The 11,322-nt window shown below is 34.4% G+C and overlaps 1 protein-coding gene and 1 long non-coding RNA gene across 2 annotated transcripts; one reads left to right on the top strand and one right to left on the bottom strand.

Moving 5' to 3' along the window:
• Positions 1-282: 282 nt before the first annotated feature.
• Positions 283-3,515, bottom strand: LOC111902384 (probable serine/threonine-protein kinase PBL7). The gene is made up of 6 exons (XM_023898224.3): positions 2,674-3,515; positions 2,192-2,449; positions 1,929-2,101; positions 1,382-1,461; positions 1,147-1,294; positions 283-930 (listed from the first exon to the last, which is right to left on the bottom strand). The coding sequence occupies exons 1-6, from the start codon at positions 3,230-3,232 to the stop codon at positions 595-597; spliced, it is 1,554 nt and encodes a 517-aa protein (XP_023753992.1). The 5' UTR covers positions 3,233-3,515; the 3' UTR covers positions 283-594.
• A 2,065-nt stretch (positions 3,516-5,580) lies between these two features.
• Positions 5,581-6,665, top strand: LOC111902383 (uncharacterized). The gene is made up of 2 exons (XR_002853763.3): positions 5,581-6,388; positions 6,463-6,665. It is a non-coding gene; the product is annotated as an uncharacterized LOC111902383 (long non-coding RNA).
• The last annotated feature ends 4,657 nt before the right edge of the window (positions 6,666-11,322 follow it).

Here is an 11,322-nt window from a genome sequence, read left to right as displayed (position 1 = left end):
AATAACATGACTATCTATATTTATGATATAAAGTACACCTTTTACTTGAACGTTACAATATACCTAAAACAATAGTTTTCCAAAACTATAATCAATAATCTAAAAACAATGATAGCTTGTATCTTATAGCAAAATAACGTACATACATAATTACATACTAGAATAATATATAATTATATATATTTTTATTATCATTTTCAATTTAGCAAACTAAACAATATTTTATTGACAGATCTATCCTTATTCCTTGATAAACAATCCTTCAAAATTAATATATGCATATGTCAAATGAACTTCTCCATTGGATACATGAACCAAAACTTTAACTTAATCGATAAGATATTATTCAAACAAACATATTAATTTTTCCCAACAAAATAACAAAGAAAAAACCATGTCATAACAAGCCTCTCAAATAAAGGCATATGATGATATGACCATGATAATCTCCATTTGCAAACATATAAATTAGTTTTTTTTTTCTTTTCTTTTTCCAACTACAAGATCTATATACAAACTCTCTCATTCATCCTTTTTAAAATCTTCAATTTCTGTACTCTTGGGTTATAATCAAACAAAAAAGCGATATTTCCATCAACGACAATATAAATGATCATGGCTATCTTCCAACTCTGAAACACCAAGCATTGCCAAAGCTAAATGAGACTTCATTTCATTCTTTGTTTGTCGAATTTGAGGGAGCCCTTCTGATAAACTATTTCCGGGTTTTGTCCTTTTTGGTAAATTTGCTTCGATTCCATTCAAGATAGATATGATTGTGTCAATATTTGGTCTTTTTGATTCTTCATTGTTTATACATGCGTCTGCTGCTTCTATCATTCGGGTTATTTGGCCCATGTTTTTTTGAGTGAATTCGACACGTGGATCGAGTAGTTTCTCTATGGATCCTTGTTGTATTAGTGGTTTCGCCTACAAAATTTAAAGTATATTTTATAAGTTTCTCTATTAATTGTTATAATAGAAAAAAATAAATGGAGGTTGTTGCTATTTTCTTGCATTTGACCCTAGAAAGAATCTTTTAGGTGAAAATAATGAGAATTATATGCCAAAAAATAAATAAATCAAACAAAATCTAAATTATTAATAAATAACAATGAAATTATTAGCAATGAGCCAATGACTCACCCACAAAACCAAGTTCTCTTCTCCAACTCCTCTTCTTGATTCAATCGGCTTACGACCCGTTATCAACTCCAAAAGAACAACTCCAAATGCATAAACATCGGTTTTATCAGAAACTTTCCCGTGTTGAAAATATTCGGGAGCCAAATACCTATAAAAAAAACAATTTTTGTCATTTTAATCGACTAAAAGTAACAATTTTGCAAAATTTTATCAAAATCTTGATAAAAGAACTTACCCGAATGTCCCTTTCACGGTTTTGCAAAGAAAAGGAACCGAGGGCGCAGACGTCCACGTAGCTAATCCGAAATCACATAACTGCAATACCAAGTAAACTGTAAGGCCACACAGGATATTTGGGCGTTGACATGCATTAGACTGAAGCTCAGACTCAAATTTATAGGAAAAAAAGTACAGTTTTTTGTCTCACAAAGATAAGTGGAACAACTGGGACAAGATTTGTACTGACATCAAACAGTACAAACCTTAAAGCTTTTTGTCCCACCTCCGAGTCTTCCACACCAAAAGGTGAGACAAAGACTATATCAATGGGACAAAACATATATAGCTTTTGTCCCGTTGAAAAAAAAATACTAAAAAAAAATAGGACAAAAGTTGCAGCTATTTGTCCCACTCAAAAAAGGTGGGACTGGGACTCATTGTCGATCTCCCATTTAGGAAAAAGACCTAAATACCCTCTTCGTCAACATAATAAAAAATATACCTAAACATTTAAATATAATCGTATCCATATGATAAATCATTAAATCAAATTACTCCCTCACCTTAGGTGATTTTCTTGAAGAAAGAAGGATGTTCGAAGGCTTGATATCTCTATGAACAACACATCTTTCAGTTCCATTATGCAAATACCTCACAGCCTCCGCAACTCCTCTAGCAACTTTATACCTAACCGACCATGGAAGTTTCGATCCGCCATTTTTACCCTTTCTCGTTTCTACAAAAAGGGTATTTTCGTAATTTAGTAAAAATCCAACCTTCGCGATTCAAGATTCAAGAAGAACTACAAAGGTTGAAGAATTTATACCTCGAAGATATCGTTCTAAGCTTCCACCCGAAACGTATTTGTAAATTAGAAACAAACCCTCTTCAGGATCGATGCAAAAACCCACGAGGGGAACGATAAATGGGTTATGAAGAGAACTTGCGATCATAAGTTCTCTACAAAACGCCTTTGGAGCTTCTTTATCTTCTTTGTCTAGTTTCTTGATTGCTACAGTTGTCCTCAAAATTCCAATTCTGCCCTTGAACACGTAGCTCAATGCACCTCTTCCCAAAACCCTCCCTAACCCAATTCAAATTAGTTCAAATTAGATCCAAATTTGAAAGAAATAAGACTCTACGATTAAACCTAGTGGGTTTCAAATGCGAAATTGAAATGGGTTTTTGTAAGAAATGAAAAACGATATGGATTTAGTGATTTACAACAGTTTTCGAGTTGAAATTGTTGAAATTTGGTCAATAGTCAAAGGTGTCGAGTTTGAAAAGTCTACTAATTAGGGAAATTACCTTTAGAGAAATTGCGAGTGGCTGAAAGGATTTCGCCATAGCTGAATCTAACTAAGGTATGTGCAACAGGTGAAATACTTCTCTCTAAAGATTCAATTCGTCTCCACTTAAGTTCTTGGGATTTTGGTTCCATTAACCCATTGTCCAAATTCACCATTAAAACTGTAGCAGATGACGAATTGACGCTCATAGATTCAAGCTCGACTTGCGAACAGAGACTGAATCTGAACGACGAGTGAACCGAGTGAGGTTCGGCATTTGCTAACTCAGCAACACACCCACCGGACTCAGCAAGAAGCCATGCCTTGTTATGCTCCAAATTGTTCGCCATTTTCTTCTTCATTTCATCTTTCTTCTTCGAAACTGTTGGGAAAAAACAAACAAACCCAAAATCCCAAATCATTTTGTGAAGAAAGTTCTTGAATTTCCGGTCGCCGTCGTCATTGTAGCGGTAAATTCCGTCATCGTCTTCAAAATTAGCGGTGGTGGAAGCGGTGATTGTGGCTAAAGATGACGAAACGGGAAGTGGGTGTTGTGAATCGATTTGGGAAACACCCATTTGAGATAGATCTTGAGTTAATAGCGACACACAACACAGAAATCAAGGAACTAAAAGGGAGGGAAAGTTGGAAAAAGCTATGAACTTGTTTGCTTCTAAATGGAGGAGAGAATATATATTTCATGGAATCAAATAGAGTGGGTACGAACATGTATGTAATATAATGTAGGTGGTGTGTGTATGGATTAAATTAAGTGAATTAGTTGGGAGGTGTGTGGAAGAGAGAGAGAAAGATGGTCCCTTGAGATAGGTAAAAGAAAGAGAGACGAATTGGATTATATTAAAGAAAGAAGAATAAAAGTGTGAAGCATTGAAGAGAGATTCTCTATGTTAATGGTTATCAAGACAAACAAGAACCCACACAAAGACAAAGACATCATTTTTTTGGTAAAATTTTTTGTCAATGGTATTTTGTTTATAGAAGTACAATTATGGTTGGATGTGTTTTTTATAATGATATGAAGTTGTAATAATTAGTTTTATAATATTTTAGAAAGTCGGTTTGGATTTGATTTGGATATATAAACAAATTTGAAAAAGAAAAATAGTGGTAGATAAACTAGACTTTTAAGATAAATTCAAATTTACTTAACTATATATAACCTTTTTCATAGTTATTTAGTTGTTAATATTCATTGATAGGCCCACAAAGAGGTATCATGGTGTATGTTGACCATATAGTCCTAATAGCTAAGTTTAGGACAAAGCTCAATGCAATTTTGGGTATTTATCCATCGAAAAAGTATTGACATCGGGGCTTTTACCATCAATCCATCACCAACTTATTAGATATTGAAAATGTTTATCATTCTAAATTATATATATATATATATATATATATATATATATATATATATATATATATATATATATATATATATATATATATATATATATATATATATATATATATATATATATATATATATATTAAAACAATAGATTAAATAAAAAAACATAATTATAAACTTAAGTAATCATTTTACTAATTAAAAATTCAAATAAACATATTATTAATTTCTAAAATTAAATAAACATAGTTATCTATAGTTAAGGGCTTAAGTTAATTCAAATAAAAATGAAAGGATATAATAACATTAAATGATAGAATATTAGAGACCAAATTCGTAACCTCAATTAAAACAAATATAATGTCCACCTGTTTACATTTTGGTTGTCTTCTTCACCGGATTTCTGGAAAACAGGTACATTACTTTTTTTTTTTTTTTTTTTTTTTTTTTTTTTTTTACTTTGATGGATACAAAGGAAAAACGAAAAAAATGTCAAATATGTGATCGTTGCTGCCGCTGCTTTCTTATTCGTCGTCTTCGTCCATCCTTCCATTCATACCACGCTCAAACCACCGGCTTTAGGGGCGGTGTTCACACGTCATTAGGCCGGACACATCAGCAAGACGCGTGAGTTAGTCCTCCCACTCGGATTAGCCTTATGTGGATACTAAATTTTACATGGAATCAATTAAAATATTTTTGATTTTGATATATAAATTAGACTACCTCATATTAAAGAGTGGAGAGGCTTATAACTAAAATATTGGATTAGTGATGATATAGTCTAGGATCTAGTACATTCACTTTGTTTGTGCTTGTAGTTACTTTTTCTTCCTATCCACTAAATATTTTCTTCGGATATCTATTTCTACTAATGTATTTATACATGTTTTATGGATGCCGCTCACCTCTTTTCACAGATTAATTTGTTGTGTTTTCCGAATTAGGGATCTTTATACATGTTCATATATATATATATATATATATATATATATATATATATATATATATATATATATATATATATATATATATATATATATATATATATATATATATATATATATATACCTAACAACTTTATATAAACTTAGGTACCTAACCACATTATACTACATTGTTTTGCATTATATTTTCATTGCAATCGTCTAAGGTTCTTAAACTTCAATCCTTAACTTGATTTACTTCCAAAATTTTCAGATATTCACCATTATATTCTTCCTACACAATTTGATTTGTAACGGTAGTATATGAAGCCCACCAGGGGGTTTCCGATAGAAAGACGTCATTTGAAGGAAGATAATTGTGAAAATCCAAAGATTTTGGAAGCAATCAAGTTATGAGGTTGAATTTTAATCACTTTGGGTGATTACAATGCAAATATGATACAAAATTACATAGTATGATGTGGTTAGGTACCTAAGCTTATATAAGGTTGTTAGGTATATTCACTTTACCCTATATATATATATATATATATATATATATATATATATATATAAAGATTTTCTATGATTGTAATTTTCCAACCTTACCAAAGGGGCTACCAACTATACATCTCCCTTGCCATATTTGTATGAGACTGAGTAATGCTTTTGTTGTTGAAAGTGACAAACTTAGGGGCTATTTATTTTGCCTCTTAATATTCCATTAAGAGGCTGGTTCTGGGTTGTTCAACGTTTGGTTGAATGGTTTTTACCCTCTTAATCGGTCAAATGTTGCAAAAATGATTTGGATCTGTAATACATAAGGAGGAATCTGGATGAAAAAGTTCTGCACACTACCCTTGCCCTAACATAAAAACACGGCGGCCACTTTTTTTTTCTCCTTCTTCTCGAGCGACTACACCTTCCCTTTGCCAGCCTCCGGCAGCGCCACTCCACCTTCGCCACTACACATCCGCCTTCTTCGCCTCACCCCTCGTCGCTTCCCTGTTCAATGCTAAGTTTTCTGCTCTAGTCTTTTTGGTCATTTTTTCAGGTCCTATCTTTTTGGTCGATTATTTCAGGCCCTAAAACCTGTTATGCTGAATTTGTATGAAATTGGTGTTTGATATGTGTTCTTGCTCCTCGATTTTTTTTATGGTTTGTGGAAATGAATTTTCTCTACTTTGTTCTTGCTTCTCTATTTGTATTTAAAATCTGAAAAGTAACAAATGTGTTTGTGTTTGCTTAAAAATCTAAAATTATGTGTTTGTGCTGAAAATATGAAAATATGTGTTTGTGTTTGCTTGAAAATCTAAAAATGTTCTTGATGTTTAATTTTGTTGTTGAAATCGGGTAGATTTTTGTTGTGATTAATATTAGAGATGGCACAAATGGCACATGGTGGTGTTAGGCATCCATGGATACCGTTTCACTAAGATGTCAGTGTTTCTATTAACGATTATAGATGATTATCTATGTTTATGAATTATGAAAATTGCATTGAAATTGACAGGCATTTCTTGGGAGTGTGAGCAATCTCTCTGTGCAAAACGTCAAATGTCTGGTCTTGTTAGTCAAGAAGCCCAAAACCTCTTGAAGTTGTAGTTTAGGCATCAAAGTTTTTATGATTTTTATGGTTTCTATTTTATGTTTATTGTGTTTGTTATTTGTATGTCATTGAGCTTATATATATAGTGAAACATTTGTGTTCTTAAATTTTGAATTGTTTCAATGACATGACACAAATTGCTTAAAAGAGAATTATAATTAATTGGAAATAGTCATTGTTATCATTAAGAGGCAAATATTTAGATGCCTAACCAAACATCAATTTATCATTTAGATACAGATTGATACAGAGCCTCTAGATCATTCTTGCATCTGCATCATTCCCAAACAACCCCTCACAATAATTTAAATGAAAAAAGAACCCTAATATACCTCTTTATGTTGGATTTCATAGATCTTAATAAGAGATTGTATTTAATTAAACAAATACCGATGGTGAGAATCATAAGTAAAAAAAAAAAAATCAGAAAACTAAAACTAACAAATAGTTGATGGTGTTGTTTTTTATTTTGTAAAAATTTAGAATTGGTGGTATGGTGCAGTTTTGCATTATATACCAAAAAAAAACCATTCGTAATAGCCACATACTAAAAACATACTATATGATATTTTTAAATATTTAAATGATATGAAGTACCCATTTAATATCTATAAATTATTATTATTATTATTAGTTGCAATCAAAGTTCTAAAAAGTTTGTCATGACTTCGTCATGGCTTCAAGACTTGTACTTGCCGCCAAGGTCTAACAAAATGTCGTCTTAAGGCATATATGTACATAAAAATGAATATATATATATATATATATATATATATATATATATATATATATATATATATATATATATATATATATATATATATATATACTTGTCGCCTTAACTAACGCCTTACAAACGACGTGGCTCGTCACGGCTCGTAAAAACTTGAGGCTTCTAAATTGTAGTTTGGCTTAAACAATATTTTTATGATAATATTGTCTTTCTATTAACTTGTGTGGAGAGAGTGGTAATAGATAGATTGTTAGATCGGTCTCGTGAATACCACGAAGATAAAACTTCTTTAACCTAAAAGATGAGGGCTGTGAAAAATTGTCCTCATGTTGAACACATACATCCCGTATATTCTACTTGTACCATATATTTCGGTACTTATATTTATTAGGAGTGAGTTGGGAAAAATATATTACTTGTGTTATGAGTTGGGAAAGATGGAAGTGAGAGGAAAGATATAGAGAAAAAAAACTTTTGCGACTATAAGAGGATTGAGGAAAATGGGTTCTCTCCACTTTACATAAAGTTTTAACAAAAATACACTAAACGGATATACGACAACTGTAATACCCCGTTCCTAAAAGTACTTATTTATGAGTCCCCGGGATTTAAGATGAGGAGTATTTTGGTCCTTTTATGGGAAAAGTGGAAAAGGGAAGACCATGCATGAATAGGGATCATGCTGGGTACGCCCAGCGTAAGCTGGACGTACGCCCAATGTAGTGGAGTAAAGAAACGCGGGTGCATGGTTGAGTACGCCCAGCGTACTCTCAGAATCCCCAAAACCCTAATTTTAAGGCAACCACTATATAAAGAACATGAAGGCTTCCTCCTTAGCCTCCATAATCACTCTCTTAACCTCAGAAACCCTAGATAGCCATCCCACCTCCTTGGTTGGGTGTGTTTGGTCTTGGAAAGCTTGGATTAGCAAAGGAGAGCATAAAGGAAGAAAGGAGAAGTTGTCAAAGAAGGAGAGGAACGGCTGGAGCTTATAGATCTGGAAAGACATCATCCTTTGGAGCCTATTTGAGGTATAAAGCTTCTTGCTTGACATTCATATTGTGTAGATCTATGTGTTGTGAAGCTTTGACACCATTCTTGTCCCAAAATTCCTCATCTTGATGCATGTTTTGAGTTGGTCGAGATTATCTGTCCTTTCAGACCTTTGGAGTGGTCTTGAGTGAGAAAAATAAGGTCCCAAGGGCTGTGCTTGTTCCATGTGTGAAATATGTAGGTCTTAATGGATTAAGAGCTTTATGGACGTCCCAAGTGATAAAGTTTGAGACTTTTATGAATCTTAGGCATATTTGGCCTAAGGATCTGAAGTTTGGGCTTAAGAGCTTAAACCATTAAGACGTTATGTGATGTTGTTGAGTAGTGAGGTTACGCCCCGCGTAACCTATGAATACGCCCAGCGTAGCGGGCCAGTGTCCCGATACCATGTTGCGAGCATTGTTGTACGTACCAAGAAGGGTACGCCCAACGTACCCCATCTATGGCATTTTCATTTTGGGCCTTATAGTTTGGGCTGTTATTGGGCTGTTGGATTTATGGGCCATATCTGGAAATTTTGGATAGAGTATTTTGGGCCCAATTATTATTATGGACCTTGGATCTAGGCCCATTTGGTGCGGTGGGCCCAATTTAGTAAATTGGGCCAACAGTGGGCTTTGCTTCAGACTTTTGGACTTTGGGCCATTGGTGGGCTTGGGAGCTTACCTAGTGTGGGGCCGGATTGAGTTAAGGGTAAAATGGTCAATTTACCCTTGAAAGAGTATTGTGCTTAGCCTAATGATTATTTGTGCTATGTTGGCTAGTTTGGGATTTTCGGTGAGTCGGTGATTCGGGAATCTGATTCTTCAGTTCAGAGTTTCGGCAATCGCGAGGTGAGTTATCCTCATTATATCAACAAGGTCTAAGGCACCAAGGCCGGCCCTTTATCGGATTGAGATCTGGGTATTTGTTGTTATGTTATTGCTTTGATATGTTTGCATCCTGGTAGCTAGGATGGTATATGTTAGAGACCTGGTCAAGGTCGGTATCCTGTTATGTAGGGTGATGTTATGCTAGTGACCGGTTAGGTCGGTATCCTGGTTAGGATGATGATATGCTATGTGATTTGTTAGATCGGCTTGTTGACTATGAAGTGTTATATGATTGTATGTTTATGTGCACATGGTTGTTGGACTAGAGTTGGGTTGAGGCGGGTCCTGCTTTGTGTTGTAGGCCAAGATACCCAGGGCGGACCGGTTGTCCCGAAGGCCCAACGAGCGGTCCGGATATGCTGTAGGCCACAAGTAGGTGGACCAGACGTGCTGAGGATCGGAGAGTGGACCAGGCCGACTGAAGGCTCGGTGTAGGCGGACCAGTCATACTGTAGACTCAGAGAGTGGACCAGGTGGATTGAAGGCCCGGTGCGGGCGGACCAATCACACTTCAGACTCGATGTATATCGCTAGACTCAGAGGGTGGACCAGGTGGACTGTTGGCCGGTGCGGCGGACCAGTCACATAGTAGACCCGAAGTGCATGGCTGTTCTGTGATCGGATATGTTATGGCATGTTATACGTGTATGGTATATGTGGTTGGTATTTTGGGGATATCTCACTAAGCTTTCGGGCTTACAGTTGTGGTTTAATGTTTTTCAGGTTCTTCAGGAGACCATGGCAAGGCAAAGGCGTGATCGTACTGCTCCTTATGTTTATGTTGTAATGTGATTCTGGGTATACTCTAAATGAATTGTATTGAAAACCTTTTTGTAATAATTTAATGAAATCGGGTTGTTTTTGAAAAATTTAAATTGGTTGGAATTTTTCGGTCGTTACAACAACCAACTTCATTAATGTTACAAAACTTTAAAATTGATCGATGGTTAAAAACTCTATCTAATAAATGAAAACACTTATTTAGGAAATATTAAAATTGTTCAACGGATAAAATCTTTTATCCAACAAAAAAAATACTCTTTCGCCTCAACAGTTGATTCTAGTGGTTGAAATGTGGAATTCGACATAGGATGTTTAGTGTTTAAACACTCGTTTGACCAAAAATATTGAAAGTGTTTCACGATCGATTTCTTATGTAGGCAATGGGAGGGGTTTACATGGCCCATCTTCGGTGCTTTCTTTCATAGCACAATATCAAATAGCCATAACTAAACATTTTACATAAGCAACTTCAAGGTCTTCAATGAAATACAAGATATAGCAATATATTTTTATTGTGTACTGTAAAATCTTACTTTTATTTATTTATTTATATTACAACATCATACTTGTTATGGGGAAGATCCTCAATTCTATCTAGGATCCCGGATCTCAAAGATATCTGAGGATCCCTAAACATATGCCAAGATCCTGATTATTATTACTATTATCTCTTAACAAAATTTAACGGTTATATTTCTTGTTTACTTCTTACATGTGGAAAAATTGTCAATGTAGGACTCTTTCTAAATGAAGAAACGCTTTAATCAGGCTTGAGACCCAGAAATACCAAGTCAAACCAACGTACTTATACTTATTCAAGAGGATCCCGAAAATATCAAACTTTTTGTTAATTAGACTAGACTATAAATACACATGTACTCTTCACACTGCACACAACTAGACCTACTACAACATTTGTACTCGTATAATTACCTCCATTTGTGTAACTCGCTTTTCGATCAATACAATTAAACAAGGCAAGTGATTATTATCACCTCCCAAGGTTTTGTGGCAGAGATCCTATCAAGGATCAATGGATTTCCTTGTAAACCACTTGTTCAATTTTGTTCTCAATTAAATACTTATTCTAACTCTAACACCAAAGCCTCTCATACAACTTGATTGATTCTCATTCAATTGATTTTTGACCAAATCAATTTGGCGCCCACCGTGGGGTCATGGTGTTCATAATCCAAAAACTAAGACATATGATTTCAAGCATACTAGGAGTGGTCCAACCTATACCAAAAGCACCCCACCAGTCACGGGATCTCAATATTTATCCCCTCAATAGCCGACACCGAAGTTCCAAAAGCGCTTCCA

This window comes from Lactuca sativa, chromosome 3, assembly GCF_002870075.4.
Source record: "Lactuca sativa cultivar Salinas chromosome 3, Lsat_Salinas_v11, whole genome shotgun sequence".
NCBI lineage: Eukaryota > Viridiplantae > Streptophyta > Magnoliopsida > Asterales > Asteraceae > Lactuca > Lactuca sativa.
This window is presented reverse-complemented; position numbering and strand designations above follow the sequence as displayed.

What these genes read in the sequence shown, in the direction of transcription:
- LOC111902384 (XM_023898224.3), bottom strand. Translation starts at nt 3,232, where the DNA reads ATGGGTGTTTCCCAAATCGATTCACAACACCCACTTCCCGTTTCGTCA. An exon ending in CACTCGCAATTTCTCTAAAG is followed by an intron (nt 2,450 to 2,673) that starts GTAATTTCCCTA and finishes GAATTGGGTTAG; the next exon opens with GGAGGGTTTTGGGAAGAGGT. An exon ending in CTTCAAGAAAATCACCTAAG is followed by an intron (nt 1,462 to 1,928) that starts GTGAGGGAGTAA and finishes TTGGTATTGCAG; the next exon opens with TTATGTGATTTCGGATTAGC.